This window comes from Helobdella robusta (assembly GCF_000326865.2).
Source record: "Helobdella robusta unplaced genomic scaffold HELROscaffold_35, whole genome shotgun sequence".
Classification (NCBI taxonomy): Eukaryota; Metazoa; Annelida; class Clitellata; order Rhynchobdellida; family Glossiphoniidae; genus Helobdella; species Helobdella robusta.
This window is the reverse complement of record NW_008704704.1, coordinates 304,596-326,893: the sequence shown is the minus strand read 5'-3', so window position 1 is coordinate 326,893 and position 22,298 is coordinate 304,596. Positions and strand designations below refer to the sequence as shown.

At 34.6% G+C, this 22,298-nt stretch overlaps 3 protein-coding genes across 3 annotated transcripts in view; 2 read left to right on the top strand and 1 right to left on the bottom strand.

Moving 5' to 3' along the window:
• The window catches only part of HELRODRAFT_175766 (hypothetical protein), a gene marked incomplete at both ends in the record, with an annotated part of 8,383 nt that extends 2,737 nt beyond the window's left edge, over nt 1-5,646 (top strand). The window contains 4 exons of the mRNA XM_009023158.1: nt 408-485; nt 1,552-1,805; nt 4,285-4,431; nt 4,594-5,646. Coding sequence (XP_009021406.1) covers nt 408-485; nt 1,552-1,805; nt 4,285-4,431; nt 4,594-5,646 — 1,532 coding nt within the window. The remainder of the gene's footprint in view (nt 1-407; nt 486-1,551; nt 1,806-4,284; nt 4,432-4,593) is intronic.
• Nucleotides 5,647-11,416: 5,770 nt separating this feature from the next.
• HELRODRAFT_175765 (hypothetical protein) lies at nt 11,417-13,402 on the bottom strand (the record flags this gene model as incomplete). The annotated part of the gene is made up of 3 exons (XM_009023157.1): nt 11,417-12,058; nt 12,156-12,376; nt 13,174-13,402. The coding sequence occupies 3 exons, from the start codon at nt 13,400-13,402 to the stop codon at nt 11,417-11,419; spliced, it is 1,092 nt and encodes a 363-aa protein (XP_009021405.1).
• Nucleotides 13,403-14,179: 777 nt separating this feature from the next.
• Nucleotides 14,180-22,298, top strand: part of HELRODRAFT_185768 (hypothetical protein) — a 17,823-nt gene continuing 9,704 nt past the window's right edge. Inside the window, exons 1-7 of the mRNA XM_009023156.1 lie at nt 14,180-14,359; nt 15,352-15,404; nt 15,494-15,766; nt 17,237-17,361; nt 17,718-17,791; nt 18,074-18,180; nt 18,542-18,704. Of these exons, the coding sequence (XP_009021404.1) occupies nt 14,279-14,359; nt 15,352-15,404; nt 15,494-15,766; nt 17,237-17,361; nt 17,718-17,791; nt 18,074-18,180; nt 18,542-18,704 (876 nt within the window). The 5' untranslated portion in view covers nt 14,180-14,278. The remainder of the gene's footprint in view (nt 14,360-15,351; nt 15,405-15,493; nt 15,767-17,236; nt 17,362-17,717; nt 17,792-18,073; nt 18,181-18,541; nt 18,705-22,298) is intronic.

Here is a 22,298-nt window from a genome sequence, read left to right as displayed (position 1 = left end):
AACCTGAATATTGTCTTAATGTCTTTGTCTGCACAAGGTATTTTTAGCCCGTCTTTGATGAGTGTTATTCTTTTCTGTCTGCCGAAATGTTAGGATTAACACATTTAAAATTCTCCTTACTAAATTTTTCTATAAATTGTTCAATTTATTGAAAATAAAATTATTTTCCGAGTTCATTATGAAAATTTCATAAAACTGTTGATATAATATATCAATGGTCTTATTTCGATTTATATATTTATATATAGAATAATATGCTGTGTTACTATGATAGCTCAGATGTTGGCGTTAAAGATCGGTACATCGCCATACTATGTAACAATGATTTCGATTAAAGGCTAGTTGATATTTTTTTAATCATAAAAATGAATGCAAATAATTAATTTAATGTTTGTTTTTATTTTTAGATTGTTTCACTGAATTTCCCATCAAAAGTGCGGCAAGCGCAGAAATAATTGATATCCTTAAAAAATCGTATTTGGACGGTAATTACACAACCAAATGGACTCCTCTAAAAATTTATAAACTTAGCAATCATAATTTAAATCAACTGTTTGATGGTAGGTTTCATATCGGCTTCCAAATTTGAATGAATTTTTAAAACTTAAATATTACTCATTTATTTTTATCATTCTAATCTAAAATTAGTATCTTAGTAAGAGTAAGTAACAAAAGGCTGAAAGGAGGGCTACTTACCAGTGGTGTGACCGTACCTTATTTTATTTTATTTGGTCATTTTTTATTATCTTGTTATTGTTTATGATCATTGCTTTTGCAGTACTGTCAGAGCAATTCATTGAGCAAAGTGCTGATTTAAATAGGGCAATTAGACTATTTAATAATGACTATTATTTTAGCATTTAGAAATGGATGTGATAATATGATATGAAGAACATTTGCTTGTGATAAGATATATTACTCTTGCATGATTATGAAATGACTTGAATAAAGAGATGACCCTGCTGTTCTGCAAAATTATTTGTCATTAGCATGCACATAGATAGGATAAGGATTAACTTGATTATGACTAACTGAATTTTACAGCACAATTATAAGAATTCAGTCTGCATGTCCATGGCCCCCATAGATTGAATATTTTTTTTATCTAAACATTTTGTTTATATGTATATTCAAACATAACAACATGGAAAGCAAACTAGTGATGTGCACCATTTTATTTTATATGCATCCTTAAAACATACAAGTTCATATTGCCATGTTCCAACAAATTTCAAGAAAATCACTAATTTTTATGTTTAGTTTACCATACATTGAAAAAATTGACTTATAAGTTTCATAATTAACTTAAATAAACTTGAAAATTACTGTAAAATCATTGTTAGAAAAACCGAAAAGCTTTGCTGTAAAAAATGTTGTGATGTTTATTAACTATTTGTACTAATATATGTGTGTGTTTGTTTGTGTGTGTGTATATATGTATGTATATCTCTGCTTGTCTTTGTGCATGCGTGTGTGTGTGCATTTATGCAAATAGATTGCCACATTGGTCTCATGCAATTTATATATTCTTTCTTTTGTTTTGTTCATTAGATAAAGTTGAGGAATTCAGAAGAGGTGGTTGTAGAGATATTGAGCTTGACAGCAAATTTGGATTCACTGTTGAAAATGATACTGGCAATTTATTATTGACGGTTCAAAATGGATTGTCAACAAAGGAATCAGACTATAACACTATTGGCTACAATAATATGGGCATTTACTTGTGCAAGCATGCTGATGTTTGCATTCAGCACACAATGGTCAAAACAACTGGTTGTGATGTCATAAAACTTGTCCTTTGCAAGGTATGTTACTTGTTAACTAGAAGCATGTTTAGAATATCAAAAATTATTTAAATTAATTTTTTGTTGATATTTAGAGTCATTTATTTGTACATATTTTATCCTTCAGATCTCTGACAAAAGTATCAATCATTATGTTTTTGTTAGGGTTGCAAAATCAAATATATGAAGTTAAATAACATCATGTGCCTTTCATTAACCTGCATCTTCATTTCCACTTGTTATCATTTAGCATACTACATGATATCTTTCACTTAATTGTTGGTCAAGTGTTAGACCAAATTTGGAGATCCATTCTGGATATGCTCTAACTAAATATTTTTGTATCAATTTAATTTTTTGTAATCACATCTCTGGAAAAATGATTGTGATTCTTTTAAGTTTTTAAAAACCTGTACAAATTTCTATTCCAGGGCAAATTCTGATTTGAGTCAATATCAGAATTACAACAGTGATGCATAAAAAAATGTGATTTCATAGCATGATGATTAACTGTTATCAGAGCATGGAATGTTTAAGATAAATTTTAACTTGCACATGAAAAATTTAGTACTACGTTGAACTAATGATGACGGTTTTTGGAAATCTTATAAATATATCTGACAATTTACCATTAGACAATTATATATTTTTATAACAGTTTACATTCCTGGTTCGATCCATTTCTGCATTTGGCTATTTTAAACAATTGCTGTTTTCCTAGGTATACCCACTACTTTTGTCTTTAAATAGCAAGAAATTTAGCATCCTGGCTTCAATACTGCAAACTTTACTTCAGGGTAGTTGGCAGTTGGCTACATTCCTTCTTTTGGAGAACTTTTCAAACTCATGCAAATTCTAATGGGCCATGATTTGAAACAAAGCACAATGAAAACTGCTAGAACTGTTTCAAAATTATTCAAAAATATAATAATGTAAAATGACCTTTGTTTATGTTATAATAGAATTGATGTTGAATCTTTTAATAATTAATATTCAATAAAAATGAGAAATTTGGTTTTCTAAATTTGGTTTTCTAGCGGGGAAATCAACAATTGATGCAATTCACATCCTTCGGCAACTGCAAGAGAAGTACCTCGCAAAGCATCAACTACTATCACACATTATTGTAGACCTTGAAAAAGCATTTGATCGAGTTTCCCATCAAGCAATCAGATGGAGTCTACGTCGACAACTCATTCCAGAATATCTTCGACTTGTGATGGAAATGTATACGAATACTAAGACTCTTGTCAGCACAACGGTTGGAAACACAGATGCATTTGACATCGGCATTGGAGTTCACCAAGGCTCCATTCTCAGTCCACTGTTATTTATAACTGTGATGGAAGAAATCACAAAACCAATACGCACTGGTGACATTTGGAATCTAATATATGCTGATGATATCGTTTAACAGCCACGTCTGAGCAGAATGCAGCACAGATGTTTGAAGATTGGAATACCAGACTCGCCGATCATGGATTCAAAGTCAACATCAGCAAAACCAAAGCAATGAACACTGGTGAACCCATCCAATCCACAGCTACTGGACGATGGCCCTGTTCAGTTTGTAAAGCTGGTGTAGGTAACAATTCAATCAAGTGTCAGCAGTGTAACCAGTGGTGTCACAAACGTTGTTCAAAAATAATTAGTACTTTATCTAAAGTGTCCAATTTTGTTTGTCCTGCTTGCATCAATCCACAACAACAAATTCGAAATAGCGCTGTTTTTGAAGCCATTAAAATAGAGAAAGTCACATCGTTTCAATATCTAGGGGATGTTCTGGATTGTACTGGATTGTACTGGAACTGAAGCTGCCGTTCGAGCACGCATACGTGCAGCCTGGAATAAATGGCATCTCCTTGCCTCTATATTGATGCGGCGTGACATCCCACTACCACTACGATCAAGACTTTATAAATCTGTGATACGTCCGGTGTTGTTATATGGTGCAGAAACATGGCCAATGACAACCAAACTGGAACAACTTCAACGAACCGACATGAAAATGCTCCGATGGATGCAACGAATTAGTCTGAAGGACCACATCAAATCTACCGAAATTCTGCGTCGTGCTGGTTTAGATGATATAAAGGAAGAATGCCGGCAACACCGTCTGCGGTGGTTTGGTCATGTCAAACGAAGTGAAAACAGTGCCATAACTTCTCTTGCAGATGTTGAAGTACCTGGCACACGTCCCAAAGGCCGTCCAGAGAAGTCCTGGTCGCAAACAATCGAGCGAGACAGGAAAGCTCTAAATTTAAATGAAATGGATACAACTGATCGTCTAATTTGGCGCAGAAGGTTGATGGCAAAGAAAACAACGTCCTACCTCGGGAAACCGGGTCTCTGGACGCAAAACGAAGATTGATTGAAAAAGAAATTAATTTTATTGTTTTTTTTTTTCAATTAAATAGTTTGCTTGTCCTTCTTAGCTGTTATATCTGCAGGCTTATTAGATTTTATTTTTTCGTGACTAATTTTTTAATGCTCATTTCAGTATGTGACAGGTAAGGTGACAACAGCAATACCTCGAACAGCTACTGTTGGAGAGTTCATTGAACCCACTGCTGGCTTCAGTGCTCACATTTCTGTCATCCAACCATCTATCAAAGACTCTCTGCAATCTCAGTATGATAGGTCACAGGTTAGCGATTTGTTCTTGTAAGTTTTTATTTTTCATATTTGGATTTGCCATATATACAATGCATTTTTATTGCACGTTGTTCACTGTTATGGTTTTTTAATTATATTATCAGTTCAGTCAGTTGGGCATTTTCATAAATTTCTCATCAAACATTTCTTGCAGGTTTATCTTTATGAGATCAATAATTCACAGCAGCCTGTAGTTTACCCTCGCCATGTTCTTCCCTATGCTCTCATCATTCTTACTCTTAATTCCTCAGCTCCTCCTCATTTAGAAAATGATCTTGTTAAAATATTTTCTGATGTCAACAAAAAGAATTCCAAGCCAGACATATTTGCTAACCCAAAATTGCAACAAGTAATAAACCAAATAAATGCTAAAGGTCCACCGGAGTTGTTGGGTTTACAGGCGGTACAGAATGTGACAGATGTTCTACCTATTTCTGTTATTGGAATTGGAGCAACATTACAAACAAAAGTTACAAAAAGTTCCGTTGTTAACAACACTTTATTGAGCTCCTCTGAAAATATGCAACTCCAAAAAGTTATCAATCAGCTAAATGCAAAATACGATTCTGAAAGTGGTAACTCTGAGAACAACTTGCTTGTCAATGAAGCTCAATTAGTGAATAAGAATAGTTTTAATAGTGACCAACTGTCAACAATAATTTCATTGGACGATTACATTGCTAATACTGGTAGTAATAAACTTCGCCAACAAACACAGCAAATAGATATTTTGACAGCTGGTCATGCCAATCTTCTGCAGTACGCTAAGCATGAGCTTACTCCTTATCAAACACTTAATCTCATTTCAGCAGGTTCAGGACAATTCGGCTTCCCTAACAGCACTCAAGCCCCAACATCAGACATTAATCAGTTGATAGCTGGGTATTCGCAGCTACAAGGAGTTTCATTGCCAGTGCCCACTATGATCGCCCTGGATTCACCTGCAACCGCTATTTTTGGTCAAAATTCTGGAGCCAATGCATTATATCAACAAGAATTAATTCCGATTGATTACTTGTCTGCAGTGTCATCTCCATCATTAGTTTCAAGAAATGTGTCTGCATCTGTGGGTTTGCCGGCTTTTTATAATGATCAGTCACTTGGTTATTCAGTTGTTGCTGGCGGTGGTAATCTCAAAAGATCTTATGTTGGAGACGGCGCAAACACATCTGGTCTTGTCATTGATAAAAGAGCTCGTTTGGTGTAAGGAAAACATTCTTTTTCATTGTTACCTTTTCATAATTGATATTTTGTTCAGAAAACTTTCAAATGTTTTTTTATTTAGAAAGTTATTGATCAAAATTTTCTTAAAAATGTGGTTATCTAGTTAATTTTTCTTCAAACTTGCTTATGTTTTGTTTTTATTATCTAGTCTCATTTGAAATGAAAATGATGGATGATGACGTCTTAGACAATGTTATTTATTTGGTTTGTATTTTAATGCTGATTAACTGTTAGTGCACATTTATTCATGTATGTATGTATGTGTGTTTATGTTTTTATTTATATATTGATACATTCCCACCTTTGATTGAATGCAAACTAGTCAGCATATTAAATTCATTCCTTTAATAGCCGCAATTTTTGAATTATGTTTTTAATGCGTATATATATATATATATATATATATATATATATATATATATATATATATATATATATATATGTTGAGACTGAAATTTTTTTAATTTATATTTTTTGAAAAACTGAATAATGTTATGATTTATTTTTTGCCGTTGATGTTATTATATTAAATAAATCAGATGAACACGTCTTGATTGATTTTCTGTGGCGAACAGAGCTTTGTTTAAATTAAATTTAAATTAAGGTAGTTGTCCTACAGTGGCTTATTAAAAGATTAAAAATTGGGCGTCGGATTAATGTACGTCATGCAAGAAATGTACTTCATTGATTTATTAATAGTGTTATAATACTCGCTGTCGTAACCGATTTACGATGCGACGGGTTCAAATCTTCGATTGAATAAAATATTCCAAACAGTTATTAAACTTTATTTACAGAAGAAATCAACTATTATTGTTTATTAAACTTTATTTACAGAAGAAATCAACTAATTGTTTATTTCCAGTAAATTCGCACTAACGCAACAATTAACTTTTAAATCTTTCAAAATCCATCGCTATGACAAACAAATCAAATATCGCTTTAAATAATTCACCGAATCGCTATTCACAAAATCACGAATTTCACTAATCACGAATATCACTAATCTTCTTGCGACGTGCGCTTATATACTCTTCGCAAGCGTCGTTTCTAGATTCTTCTCGATGGTCCGATTCTAGCATACTCTAGAATGCTCCAGTCACTAGAACATTCTGGAATACGCTAGAATCTAGTGCGTTCGGTAGCAAGGTTATAACAATAGGTTAATTGTTAATTAATTTTTTAGTGATATGGTAGATAATTTATTTATATTTATTTTCTTTATATAATTTAACGAAGGTAATGGTGAGTGGGGAAGGTGGGGATCGATAAGTAAAATAGACCCCTGTGTGGTAGGTGACAGGAGAGTGAAGGCTAACTCGGTATTGTGTATAGGATGTCAGAAGTGGGTGCATAAGAGATGTAGTGGTGTGAGGGGGGCACTGAAAAAGGTGGAAGGCACGTTCAAATGTAAGAAATGTGTTCATGGTGTGATTAATAGGACGGACGCAAGGACGGGGTTGAGTGATGGTATTGAAAGAGTGGAAAGCTTTGTTTACTTAGGGGGTGTGATTAATAGGACGGACGCAAGGACGGGGTTGAGTGGTGGTATTGAAAGAGTGGAAAGCTTTGTTTACTTAGGGGATAAGCTGAACGCGGATGGAAGATGTTTGAGCACTGTTACGGCTAGAGTTCGTGTAGGATGGATGAAATTTAGGGAACTGGGTGGGGTGTTGTGTTGAAAGAAATGGTCAGTGAAGATGAAAGGGAGGGTATATAAAGCATGTGATTTCGATGATGGGACTGAATGAAAACATTGTAACATTGATAAGGAGATCGAGATTGCGGTGGTATGGACATGTGTTGAGAAGAGATGAAAGGGTCGGGATTAGGCGAGCGTTGGAGTTCGAGGTTGAAGGAGTGGTAGGAAGGGGTCGTCCGCGATTAGGATGGAGAGAGCAGGTGGAGAAGGACAGAGTGAAAGCGGGGTTGCGTGATATTGAGGCGAGTGACAGATGTGGATCGCGTCGAGGGGTATTTCGGTTTCATCATAGGTAGCCAAACGGCAACCCCCGATCTCAGGGAAAATGTCGTCTAAACGTGTGTTGTTGTATGGTAGATAATTTATTTCCAAAACTTAGACTCGTGTGGTAGTCCATGAACAACACGTATTAAACTTAAAAAAACGCTATCAGAAAGATGATCGCACGAATGTTTTTTTTTTCAAATTAAAAATCAAAACAATGGTAAAATAAAAGCGCAAAGAGGTTCAAAACTGATGAAGGCGACAGGTGCCCGATGCAGCAAACAAAGTCGGTCGGTGCCCCTCTACCTGCCAATAATGATTGTAATCAATATTTACATAACTACTTAAGATAAAGAAAAGGCATCATTAAGCAATATGAAACAGATATACCGAACAATCTATCGCGGCAGTCGTATTTATCCTCCTGCAAAAAATACTCTTCGAGATTTTGTGGTTATCAATAACATAATTGAAAATATTTTCAACAGTTCCTTGTCTGCACTAAGCAACGTTAAGTCAGACAAATGATCATGTCCTATTTAAGCTCTTAAATACATCGAGAAAGTTGATATTAACCTTAGTTTGATGAACGAACGTTTACAGCTTGCAGTTGCAGCATTTATCAGCATAAGTTGTGGGTTTGGATATGTCATTTCCATACGAAATAATGTATGTTCAAGTAGACTGCTTGAAGCCGCATTCGGTCAAGTTGTCAGCTGCAGTCACGATTTCTACATTTTAATATCTATTTCATAAAAACTAGCCAGTGTGGCATTGCTGTTAAAAATCATTTGAGTTTTGGTAGCAACAATTATCTAATCAAAAAGAAAACCAAACTTCCTATCTGATATCTTCTCCTGGCCAAAAATTGGCACTGGCATATGCCTCTATTGTCTTTTGTCTACAGAAAAATCTATCAGTACACAGGTTGATTATTCCAAAATCCATCCAATGTCTTTTTATACGTGTTGATAGATGTAGAGCTAACCACAATTAGGGAGGCTGTTCCATACATCCACCACTCTTTCTGTGAGACAAAACTTTCTGATGTCATAGTGCGGTTTGTGACTAAAAAATCTTGTAGTTATTGCATCTAGTTATATTAAACTGGCTCAGTTTGAAATCAGGTGTAACCTAAGCATCATGCATGCCATGTTTATACTTCTACCATATATCCTCTATATCTACGATAATTTAATGTTGGCAGTTTCAAGAGCCCCAGTCTCTCATCAAACCCAAGCTATTGACCCCAACCTTCACTAAGTTTGTTGCTGTTTTTTTGTACCTTCTCTATCGAATCAATTAAATTTTTCTTTTATGGACACCCGGCCGAGGCAGCATATTCCAAATGACTACGTACAAAACTTTTGTATAACAGTAATATTATTGTATTAACATAACATTTAAACATTGAGCGTAGATTAAAATCCATGTGCTCATATCTAATATGTGATAATAATTTAAATGTCCAAAAAACAATAATAATATGAAATGGTATTAAAAAAATAAAATAAAAAAAACAAATAAATTCACTAATAATAACAACAACAATAAAAATAATCTACAGTACCATATTTCTAACAAAATAATCGAATATATATAGATGCAATCCAACGTATAGTCCTCATCGCCGGTGCCTATGACTACCAATTTATCCATCACACCATCCGTCACTTCATCCCGGCCATCACCAATCCAACTTCACAACATCGTTCACTGCAGACAAGCCTCGTAGCTACACCATCCTTGTCGACCCTGAAAACTATTAGAACTAAATGTAGTTAGTTTCAAATTAGTTAATTTAACACCTACCGGTGTTGAGAATATATGCCAAAATCTTAGAATTATAGACGGTCATTCTCTTACCTAATTATTAACATAATGAAGTTTCAAATGCAGAAAACAAACAAATAAAACAGAACGAACACACCCGCCCAATTAACAACTTCACAATTGACCGGTGCGTATCCTGTCGGAATCGACACTACCAATCAATACTAAAAATAGCCACACGAGTGTTATTATTAACAATAACATTGTTATTATTATTATTATTATTATTATTCACTCTTTTGACATTCCTCAGAGGATAGTACTGTGATTAAATGCTTTGTTGAACAAATAACTTTTTAACTATCTTCTTAAATCTTTTTCTGGAACAATTTGCTTCAATCTTGTTGAGAGATCATTCCATACCTTGGGCAAAGCAACCTGCACATATCTGTCACCCAGTTTTGTCCTGGTCCTAGAATTTACCACCATTTCTGACGAAACCGAACGCAACGCATGTCCCACATCAACTTCAGTTCTTTTGCGAAAAACCTCCTTCAGATATTCTGGGCCACTACCATGTACGCAACCATGAGCCACCACGGCCATCTTAAACTTTAACCGTTCCCTGATCGATAGCCAGTATAGTCTTTCCAACCACTTTGTAATGTGATCACGTCTACTTAGACCAATGACCAATCTGGCGGCAGTATTTTGAATTCGTTGAACTTTATTTACTATCCCTACACCAGCACCATACAGCAGCGAATTGCAATAGTCTAATCTAGACAGTACAAAAGTCACCACCAGGCTAGTAAAAATAACAACTGAAAGATATTTCTTGACCAGATACAATCTTCGTAGCTGAAGAAAGCAGATAGCATTGAGTTTCGCGACATGAGGCAACATGGTCATATCACTGTCAAACGTCACACCCAAGTTTTTGACTTTGTCAGCCGAGATCAATCTATTACCAAATATATCAAAAGTCATACCTCCTAATGCAAATAAAGCTTTCTTAAAACCAAACCATATCAACTCTGTCTTGTCTGGGTCAAGCTTCAAACGATTCAATTTTAACCAATTGTTCACATCAATAATACACCTAATTAAACTACAAAAAATAGCTTGAGCATTTTTAATCGGGCCTGCAAAATAGATTTGAAGGTCATCCGCATACATGTGAACCCCCAGACCATGATCATAAATCAAAGCCGGTAAACCAGACACGTACATAAGAAATAATATCGGACCCAGTACCGATTCCTGTGGTACACCCGTTTGCATTTCCATCTCATCAGACACCAATCCACCAAAACATACTTTTTGTGCACGACCCGTCAAATATGAAGCGAACCAATCAAGCACCACACCACCAATACCAAACGAGGCCGATAATCTTTTTAAAAGCACCGCATGATCAACTGTGTCAAATGCAGAACTGAGATCCAAAAGCGCCAACAATGCTACATTACCATTATCAACTTGTTTTACTATATCACCAAACACCTTTAGAAGAGCAGTTTCCGTAGGTGAACCAGGTCTGTCAGCCGACTGAACCGACGGCAAGAGTCTATGGGTGGATAAATGACCCAGCAAACGAGTCAGCACTAGACGTTCAAAGACCTTTGAAACAAAATGTAGATTAGAGACAGGTCTATAATTATTGCTTGTGTTTTTATACAGACCATTTTACTTCAGCAGCGGGGTGATAATGGCTGATTTTAGTTCTCGTGAAAATACCCCAGTTTTGAATGATGAATTTATCCATAGACAGAAAAATGGCACCAAACAATTCATGAATTTTATTAAAATTTTAGTATGGATGGGTCCAAGGCACACACTGTTGTTTTAGATCCCACAAATGCTGATTTAACCTCATCTTCCGTACACAGAACTTGTCACACTGACTAATTGTGTGCTCTGGATCGTTTTGTAACGTTTCTTCTCTGATAGCTTTTATCTTATTCACAAATAACCTCATCATATCATCAGCCATCAACGATGAACACTCGGTTCATTGCTGCTCGTTGCCCAGTAGACGATTCAACAAATTCCATAAATTTTTTTGGTTACGTCTACTATTGGCAACCTTACTCATCCAGAATAATCGCATTTTCATATCATAAAGATCATGGAGTTTGGTTAATTGTTTTCTCCAAGACTCTATGTCAGAAGTAGTCCGAGTTCGTCTGAAAATTCTATCACATCGCCTTGCACAACGTCTTTCATGGAAACAACTGTCATTTAACCATGGAGCAGATTTTTTTTTACCACCAGCGACCATTTTTAAAAAAGCCAAATGCTTTGTAATTTCGGAAAATGTCGATGTATGTATTTCACAGAAATCATCTTGGGACGCTGAGACCAAGTTCTCAAGATTTGAGCATAGTGGAGACGACTTCAACATTGACATCACATCTGAGTCTTTGACTCTTCTACAATCGCGGTAGTATCTGACCTCATCATCATCTTTAATGCGCCTCTGCATCGTCATCATGAACTCTGAAACTACCAAAGAATGGTCTGATACCATCGGTGGCTGCACCCTTACCTCTAAAACTGTCATATTACCATTAACCAAAACCAAATCCAAAATGTTGCCCGAAACGTAGATAGGTTGGTGAATTAACCAGCTGAACCAGACCAAAGAAGGAACCTAGCTCCATAAAGTTGGATGCTAATTGATTGTCATTATTGTTTATGGGGATGTTGAAATCTTTGGAAATCAAAAGACTCTGTCCCCTTAGGCACACCATGAACAAAAAATTGAAAATTTCATCTATAAATCGTTCTCCCGAAGCAACTGATCCTGGTCGGTAGATTGCCATACTCAGCATTTGAGCTGACCTTATTTTAATTAAACAGGCTAGTGCCTCAAATGTTTCAAATCGTCGGCCGAGTTCATAATGCTTCAACTTGAACTTTACTTCATTATAAATTAATGCCAAACCACCACCTTTTCTCACCTGGCCGTCTAAATTTGTGCGTGGTGCATCTAAATGTGAAAACGAGCAAGGAATGCACATTTGCAGTGCATAGTCATTATGAGATTTATGCCAGGTTTCAGTAAATATCAACATATCTGGCTTATCATCGTCAATTGATAAAATATATAATATATATAAATTGAGCCAATAGTTTTTTAGACGTCGTCTGCAAAGCTGATTATCATGGGATTTCATCGAAAAATCTGGATCCAACACAACATTAAGATTTATATTGGGTTTTTTTAACATTTAATTTAAGTTTATTTGCCGTCATCCAATGGCCAACTGCGTTAACTGTATTTGTGACGACCGCGGACAGATCATGTAGGGAGTTTGTGGACTCAAATCCATACAGTTGGATGTCATCGGCAAACAGATGGCAGTGTATACCAAATTTTTCCACCACGTTGTCAATAGTATAATATGTACAGCAGTGGGCCAAGAACCGAGCCCTGCGGAACGCCACAAATTAATTCCAAAGATGCTGTATCTAAACCATCACTACCAACGCTGACAATTTGCATTCTCCTCACCAAATATGACTGAAACCACTTTAAAGCATCACCTGTGATACCATGTATTTCACCATACCATAGCTTTCAGTATCTTATGATACCATAAGATACTGAAAGCCGTTTTAGCAAGATATCATGATCCACAGTATCAAAAGCTGCACTAACATCAAATATCGCGAGCATTGTCACATTTCCCATATTAACAGCATCTCAAATATCAGAAACTATCTTGAGAACAGCCGTTTCAGTTGAATGAGCTCGACTAAAACCTGGCTGAACTTTGGGTAGCAGTGAATTTTTGCTGAGGTAGAGTGAATTTTTGCTTAGGTAGACGGAGAGTTGACGAGCGACAATTTTTTCAACGACTTTTGAGACAAAAGTGAGATTTGATATCGGCCTATAGTTGCTCGCGACATCAGGCGCCAATCCAGCCTTTTTCAACATTGGTTTCACTATAGCTGTTTTTGAGAAATGAGCATAAACGACATGAGCAGACATTTATTTATTGAATGACAAAATGACAAAGGAAAGGCAATAACAGATCTTTTACGAGAGATGTTGGAATCGGATCAAGACTGCAGGATTTATTTGTCGATGAATGAATTATTTTTTCTAACTCTTCAGAGGTAACACCTTCAAAACGGTCAAAACGGAAATTTGTAGGAGTAGAATCCAGAGAGTAATTTTCCTCAATAGTGTCTTTGCCCGTTTGTTGGAAGTTGCTTTTTAAAACAACCAGCATTCTATAGGCTTTCTTAAATTTTAACATGGTTGGCTATGCAAGATTCAACTTTCCATTAACCATTACTCCAATGTCTTTCATACAATTCTCATGACCAAGAAATTCATTTCCGTGTTTGTAATTATAGAGTTAGCTTGAAGTTGTGTCCCCTTGTACTATCATCGTGTGCAAATATTAAAGTATGGACAACGTCGGCAGGGAAATGACCATGAATTATTCTACATTGCAAAAAAGGTTTTCCCTTCGAAGTTTGTAGGTCAGAGATGGCAGCTCCAATTTCCTCAATCGGTCCATGTTTGGAAGACTTTGCAAAATAAGGAATAATAATAATGTGCTATAAAGGGTTATTAGCATATCACGTATACGGAAGCTATCGGAATTCATCTTCGATATACCGCTTCTTGGGCATAACAAAAATACTTTTTTAAAAAATCCGACAAAATGTAAAACGATTGAACTCGGTATATTAATATTTGCTCTGCACAGCCCTTAAATTTATCCACCTACCGAGCATTTAGTTAGATATGCGTTAGTGACCTTCTGCCAGCGTAATATTGCGCACATGTTCTAGATCGCCTGATTCTCTTTCATCATCTTGTGTTTATCTCAAAATCTCTCTCAGAATCATCAAAATGCTCTCAATAACGAAAATTTCTCCTTTTTTTGCTAAAACGCTTAATGGAGGTTGTTCGGCAACAAATGTTTTCAAGAAAGTTAGTTTTTTAACTTTGTTTTTGATAATAATTAATTACAATAAAATAAGTGACGCTTATATTTCGAAACGTAGAATAGGAAAATGCTGTAAAGTAAAAGTATCAATCTTTGTAATCGAAATTTTGAGTTGATATTTGGCTGCCTATAAGGCAATGAGGCTGTCAAATTTTTCTCTTTTTTTATGGTAATTAATTTAATATATAAATAATTATATAATAAACTAAAAAATGTTTCATGCTGCTGTTGCATCATCTTGAATTTTAATATGTAGTAACATAATTAAATTTAATATCATTAATTCATTTATTTTATCTTTAGTTAGACCTATGTTGCATAAATTTATGTAAATGTTAAAATAAAAGTTAAATGGCCATAAATTACCATATCTGGTTCTGCTGTAATTGGCTATGTGTGCAGTGAAATTAATTATTAAATTATTTGTCAGTTTGAGTCCGTAAGTCTAACATATAATTGATGGTAATTGGGTATTTTATTAGGATCATAATGAATGATTTAATTCTTCATCAGACAACTTCTTTTCTTTGGCAATAAAAATCTTCTCTGATCTCGAGTTAATTTTTGTTCATGTATTTTTATGAAAATATATTTGGGAAATTTTCTCTCCAGATGTCATAAAAATTTACAATTACTCCAACACTCTTCATTTTTTATGCAAATTACACCATTATACTGATCCTTGGTATATTTTTGTCTTTTTTCTTTAGTATTATCTTTTTGTATGGTCTTGCATTCATTTTCAGTTACTTTGCCTACCAATATTGTCCAATTTTTAGAATCATTTACCATTATTGTTTCATTATTCATCTATTTTATTATTATTGTTATTATTACATAAATAATTTTTGCAATTTTAAAAATAAAAACTACACAAAATTGATTCTAAATAAAACAATAAAACAATTATTAAAATCTTTAAATTGAAATGTGATTTTAATGGACTTTTAATTCAATTTTAAATTTCATTTTCCAGTTGACTCCTGTCTGTTCAATCAACCGACTTGAGGCTAACAAGAAACGTTTCATGTTAGTTTTTTAAGAGTAGATTAAAAATTTTACGTGAAATTTGTGATTGGATGCTTCATTTTTAAGTAATAATGACATTGAACATTTAGATCCTCTGAAAAAATAAAAGGGCATGTCATTGGTATTGACCTTGGTACAACCAATTCGTGTGTAGCTGTCATGGAAGGCAAAACTCCAAAAGTTTTAGAGAACAGTGAAGGAGCCAGAACTACACCTTCAGTTGTTGCATTCACTAATGATGGTGAACGATTGGTTGGCCAGCCTGCCAGAAGACAAGCAGTAACTAACTCTAAAAATACCTTGTATGCCACAAAACGTTTGATTGGACGAAGATATGATGACCCTGAAATTCAGAAGGACATGTTGGTTCTTTTCATTTTTTTACTTTTGAAGTTTAACTTGTAAATTTTTAGTAATTTGGTTTTAACATCATGGAACTGCTTAATGAATATTCACATTTATTGCTGGGGTTCATACTTTAAGTGGAAAAAAGCTTTTTTGCTTCTTGACTGAACTTAGCTTGGTATCAATTATGTATTGAAAATTAAAAAATATTGATCATCGGTCATCAGTTTTTCTAAATTTATCAGGACAAACTCCTTTGGATGGATTCGTCCCATATTGTTTAGAAAGTTGATGTTGCTAATAATATTTTGTTAGAGGATTTGAATTTTTTATTGTAACTGAGTCATGGCATGATTTTATAAATTATGATACCATATGCTTAGCTATGCCACCTAAATATGTTTATGTTGATTATTTAACGCCAAGTGATCCTACCATGGTGGTATAATAGTTTTTTTTCCAAAAGCCTTTTCGTAAAATTGAACTTCCTACTATTCAGTCATTCCAAGCAATTGCTATTTATTTTATATTGAATAAGACTAAATTTATTTTGTTGTCTATTTATCGCCTGAGTTCTATACCAGTTTCACCTTTGTTTTTTGGCGAGTTTACGATGGTCTTGGAGTACATTTCTGTTTGTGCTGATTTATTGTTGATTCTAGGAGATTTTAATATCCATGTTGAAAGGCTTAATGACAAAAAAGCTGTTGCTTTGCTGGATGTTTTTGATGCCTTTCAAGTTTGTAATTAAGTCGTTGGTCCCACTCATTTTTCTGGTGGTACACTTCATCTTGTTGTTTCGCCCACTGATCTTCTACCTAGTAAATGCACGGTTTTTCCTAGTGGTGTGAACTCTGATTATAGTTTCATTATTTGCGTCAACTCTATTGACATATCTGAATCAGTTATTAAGTTTTTTTCATCTGTCAATAATCTGGGAATCACGTTGAATCAAAATATGTCTATGGATCATCATGTCAAAAAGTTGAACATGGAATGTTTGTTTCAACTACGAAGGCTAGGACAGATCAGAAATTCGCTTGATGGGGATACATTAAAATGTCTGACAAGTGTTGTTTACATAGATTTAAACATGTTCAACATCCTCAGTTACGTTCAGATTGTCAGAATCTTCTATCCTGGCCAAAAACAGGAATTTTTCCATCGCCAAGCCATCTTCGTCAGCCTGGATTAACTCTTCAACAATTCCGTAAAGAACTAAACTCGTCTTTTTATGAATTAAACCACATGACTTAAGCAGCGCTGGGCGCTAGGATATAAATAGTAATAATAATAATAATAACAATAATAATTATTATAATGGTAAGTTTTATTTGCTTATGTATTTTTTAAGAAATAAAATGATTGATTGCAGTAAACTTTTTTAATGCAAGCATCTTTATTTAAGGCATCCACCTTTCTCTACAAGCAACGTTTTTCATTCATTTGTTATAACTTGGTTGTTATCCTCTTTTTTATTTTTACAGGAAGAACTTGTCGTACAAAATAGTAAAAGCGTCAAATGGAGATGCCTGGTTAGAAGCGCAGGGAAAAGTGTACTCACCAAGTCAAATTGGGGCTTTTGTTCTCACAAAAATGAAAGAAACAGCCGGTTAGTCGGTGGTTGAGGTCGTGCATGTTTCATACAAAACATTTTTTATACTACTTTTTAGTGCCATATTTATATCATAGTTATTTACTATAACTTGCAAGCTGCTGAAGTGCTGAGATGTTTTCAAGAATGAAAATGGATGTCTTGAATAGTTGAGTATCATAGTTTGAAGCTATCAATCTATGCATTTTATTTTGAGTGGGCCCAAATGTGAAATAACAGAAACTGACGCTTTAAATATGTATTCTAGTAAAATTACCTATTTTGGACATTTTTTTATTTAACTATAATTTTAATATAATGTATTTTATGCAAATATTTTTCTTTAATTCTCAATTTTATGACACAAACTTTAGAGAATTATTTGGGCGTCACAGTAAAGAATGCAGTCATCACTGTTCCTGCCTATTTCAATGATTCCCAAAGACAGGTATCTTAATTCTACTTTTCAGAAATAATGATCAACAGTTTACTAATTCTGCTTTTGTTATCATCAATTTTTTGTTTTTTCAACATTGCTCCCTTCTAAGGATAACAGTTTGTGACAACCAGTTCGAACATCTAATCAGCATTCAATCATCTAATCATCTAATCAGCATAGTATTGTTTTATAAAAAAGCACTGACAACTGAATATGAACTTATTTATGTATGCACACATCGACGCACGCATACGCATATATACACACACACACACATGCACACGCACACAGGCAACCAAAGATGCAGGTCAAATTGCTGGTCTCAATGTCTTAAGGGTCATCAATGAGCCTACTGCTGCTGCACTGGCTTATGGCATGGACAAAGCAGAAGATAAATTGTTAGCAGTTGATTGAACCTTTCTATGAGTGTTCATTGAATGCTGATTAGATGTTCTTCAAATGCAGATTGAATGTTTATCGGATGCTTATTGGATGTTTATTGAAGGCTGCTTGAATGTTCATAAATTTTCATCAATGCTGACTGAATGTTATTGAATGTCATCACACGTTATTGCTGCTTATTGGCAAAGTTTATTTGAATGAATAAATGGACTCCACAACATTTCATTTGTATAGTTGCAACTGTAGAATTATAAACTTATACATTATTTTATTGTTTAACAATTACTTGACTTATTATTGTGATTTTTGTTTTATATTGGTATTATTCCATTGATGATATTTTGAATCTTCAACCAGGATTGCTGTTTATGACTTGGGAGGTGGAACGTTTGATATTTCAATTCTTGAAATCCAGAAAGGTGTGTTTGAGGTAAAGTCAACAAATGGTGACACACTGTTAGGTGGGGAGGACTTTGACAACACACTTCTCAAATTTCTTGTTGATACGTTCAAAAAAGAGGTTTCTTTTCATTCTTTGTTGTACATGTTCACTTCTGAATTTTTTTTATCTGTAACATTAGCTGCAAGTATAACTAAAGCTCAAATTCCAGATTCTTATATTTTTAAGCCTATTAACAATAACAATGAGCAATAAATAAATAAACAGATGAATCAATAATGCGAACTGTAGCTTTTCATAGAATGCTAAACAACTATTTTATTGGGTTCAAGAATTTTATCAATTTTCACGAAGTGTTTTAGCTGAACGATTGTTTGCATCCTTATTATGTTCAGTAACATAATGTTCTCTTTTGGACTGTCTGATATTATTTCTCTTTAGCGATTGTGTCTTTAAATAGGCTCATGCCTTTTGTATATATGTTTGTTTACATGCTTCACAAAATGTAATATAATAAAATCATGCATTCTTATATATAAGTTTATATATATGTATATAAATATACATATATATATATATATATATATATATATATATATATATATAGTTATATATATATATATATACGCTTCTGAAGTCAACTCACAAGAGGCGCTGTATAAATTCTGCAATACAATAGTTATATATCAATCAATCTTCGTTTTGCGTCCAGAGACCCGGTTTTCCGAGGTAGGACGTTGTTTTCTTTGCCATCAACTTTTTGCGCCAAATTAGACGATCAGTTGTATCCATTTCATTTAAATTTAGAGCTTTCATGTCTTGCTCGATTGTTTGCGACCAGGACTTCTTTGGACGGCCTTTGGGACGTGTGCCAGGTACTTCAACATCTACAAGAAAAGTTATGGCACTGTTTCCACTTCGTTTGACATGACCAAACCACCGCAGACGGTGTTGCCGGCATTCGTCCTTTATATCATCTAAACCAGCACGACGCAGGATTTCGGTAGATTTGATGTGGTCCTTTAGACTAATTCGTTGCATCCATCGAAGCATTTTCATGTCGGTTCGTTGAAGTTGTTGTTCCAGTTTGGTTGTCATTGGCCATGTTTCTGCACCATATAACAACACCGGACGTATCACAGATTTATAAAGTCTTGATCGTAGTGGTAGTGGGATGTCACGCCACATCAATATAGAGGCAAGGAGATGCCATTTATTCCAGGCTGCACGTATGCGTGCTCGAACGGCAGCTTCAGCTGTTCCAGTACAATCCAGAACATCCCCTAGATATTGAAACGATGTGACTTTCTCTATTTTAATGGCTTCAAAAACAGTGCTATTTCGAATTTGTTGTTGTGGATTGGTGAAAGCATGACAAACAAAAATTTTTCTCGATGAATATTGCTTTTCAGCTTCCACGTTTTGATTCTCCGAGGCATTTGTTTAGACTTATGTTTTGACAGTTCGACAACCAGGTCTGCCACAAGGAGTCTATGTTGGGCGACACATGATTCGCCTGGTATAACTTTGACGTTTTTAAACAGCCTTCGGTGTGGTTGCTTGACAGCAAAGAAATCAATTTGCGTGGCTGATGGCCCACTTTTGTATGTTATGAGATGTTCCAACCTATTTCTAAAATATGTGTTCAGTAAACAAAACCCGTGACTTTCAGCAAACTCAAGGATGCGGTTGCCATCTTCATTCCGTTTTCCATAGCCAAAACCGCCATGTACGTTGTCAAAACCATCTGTTTTCTCAACAACGTGGCCATTGAGATCGCCTCCAATCAGGATTGTTTCAGATTTTGGTATTGTTGAGATGGTGTCAGAGAATGCAGTCCAGAAGTCATTTTTCATCTCTTCTGATTCGCCTGTCTGTGGTGCGTATGCAGAAAAAATAATCATTGTTTGCTTTTCTATGCGAAGCTTGATCCACATGAAACGTGAGTTAATCCTTTTAATATCCAGTACTTCTTGGGCTAGCGGTTCTCTGACAAAAATTCCAACATCATTTTTGGCCGTCTTTTGACCATTCCAGAATAGTTTATATTTTTCTTTGTCTGAGTTGACATGACAGACACCATTCGATTTCCATCGGATTTCCTGAAGGCAGCAGATGTCAATCCTTCTACGCTCGAGCATTTCTGCGATTTCCATGCTGCGGCCAGTCAGTGATCCAACATTGAGCGTTCCAAGTCTAAGTACCATAGAGGGGCCATTCTGAATTTTTCTGCAACATCCCTCCGCTATTGCATACTTCCCAGGGATTCTTGGCACCCCTTGACCACTTAAGGCCTGCTGGGGACTAGGGGCCGTTGTTTTTCTTTGTGATGGCATAGGAATAATTTGGGGAAAAGTTTTTAAATCCGGACACCCATCCTGACGACAACCACCAGTTATAAGCGGTGGGCCTAATCTTTCGCTCAAAAGCACGCAAGGCAGCTATAGTTATATATATATATATATATATATATATATATATATATATATATATATATATAATCATCTGTTCAACAATCCACAGTGAAGCTAGTGCTTCTGAGGTTCTTTTCAAGATGGCAGTTATACAAGTCATGCAATACAATACAATATATGGTTATGGGTATATATAAATGAGTATATAAATAGTATTGTATGTATCCTACCGAATTACGGGGCATTAATTAATTTAAAATTTGTCTTTTCAATTTTCCTTGTAGAATTTTATGGAAATTGTTATAAGTTATCTTTTCCGAGAGTTAGAGGCAAAACAACTTATAACTTTGCTAAAGAACTTTGCTTTGTTTAAAGAAACTATAAACACAACCTGCACCGAAGATGATTTATGAAAAAATCGAAATAAGGCCTTATCTCCATGATGAATTTGGATAACAACAGTTTCATTAAATTTTCATGATGAACTTAAATAATAATTCTATTTTCAACAAATTGGATAATTTCCAGAAAATTCTAGCAAGAAAAGTTGAAAAGACAAACTTTAAATTGATAAATGCCAACAATTCGGTAAAATTCATACAATACTGTATAAAATATACTCTCCTTCTAACATATATATATATATATATATATATGTATATACATATATTATTATTATTATTATTATTATTATTAAAACACTTAATAAGGCGCCAATTAAAATCAAAAAGTTCTCAAAAGCGCCATCCATAGCAATTAAAAAAAAAAAAAAAAAAAATAAAGAACAGTATACAATGGCAGTTATTAATAAACAGTTCAAAATCAAAATCAAAGTGCAAATAAATAAGTTTTCAATTTCTTCTTAAAATCATCCAGCTTCAAGTCTTTAGATTTCAAAAATCTTGGCAAACTGTTCCAAACAGCCGGTCCTGAAACAGCCAGATTTCTTGACGCGATCTGTAAATTGATATCCGGGACAACCAGCAAAATATTATCATCTGACCTCAGCTTCATGCCACTCATCATTACGGATTTTTCTTCTATTTTATTGATCAGATAACCTGGTAACAGACCATGTAACGCTTTATACATTATTAGGCCTATTTTGTATGTAATTCTTTTTTTAACAGTGAGCCAATGAAGACTTTCCAAAATAGGAGTTACATGATTGTATCTGAGACCACCGACAATCAACTTGGCCGCTCTGTTTGGTATGGACTGAAGAGTAGAAACATGTTTATCAGGTAACCCGTAAAAAAGGCTATTGCAGTAATCTAGTTTTGAAAGAACAAGTGCATGC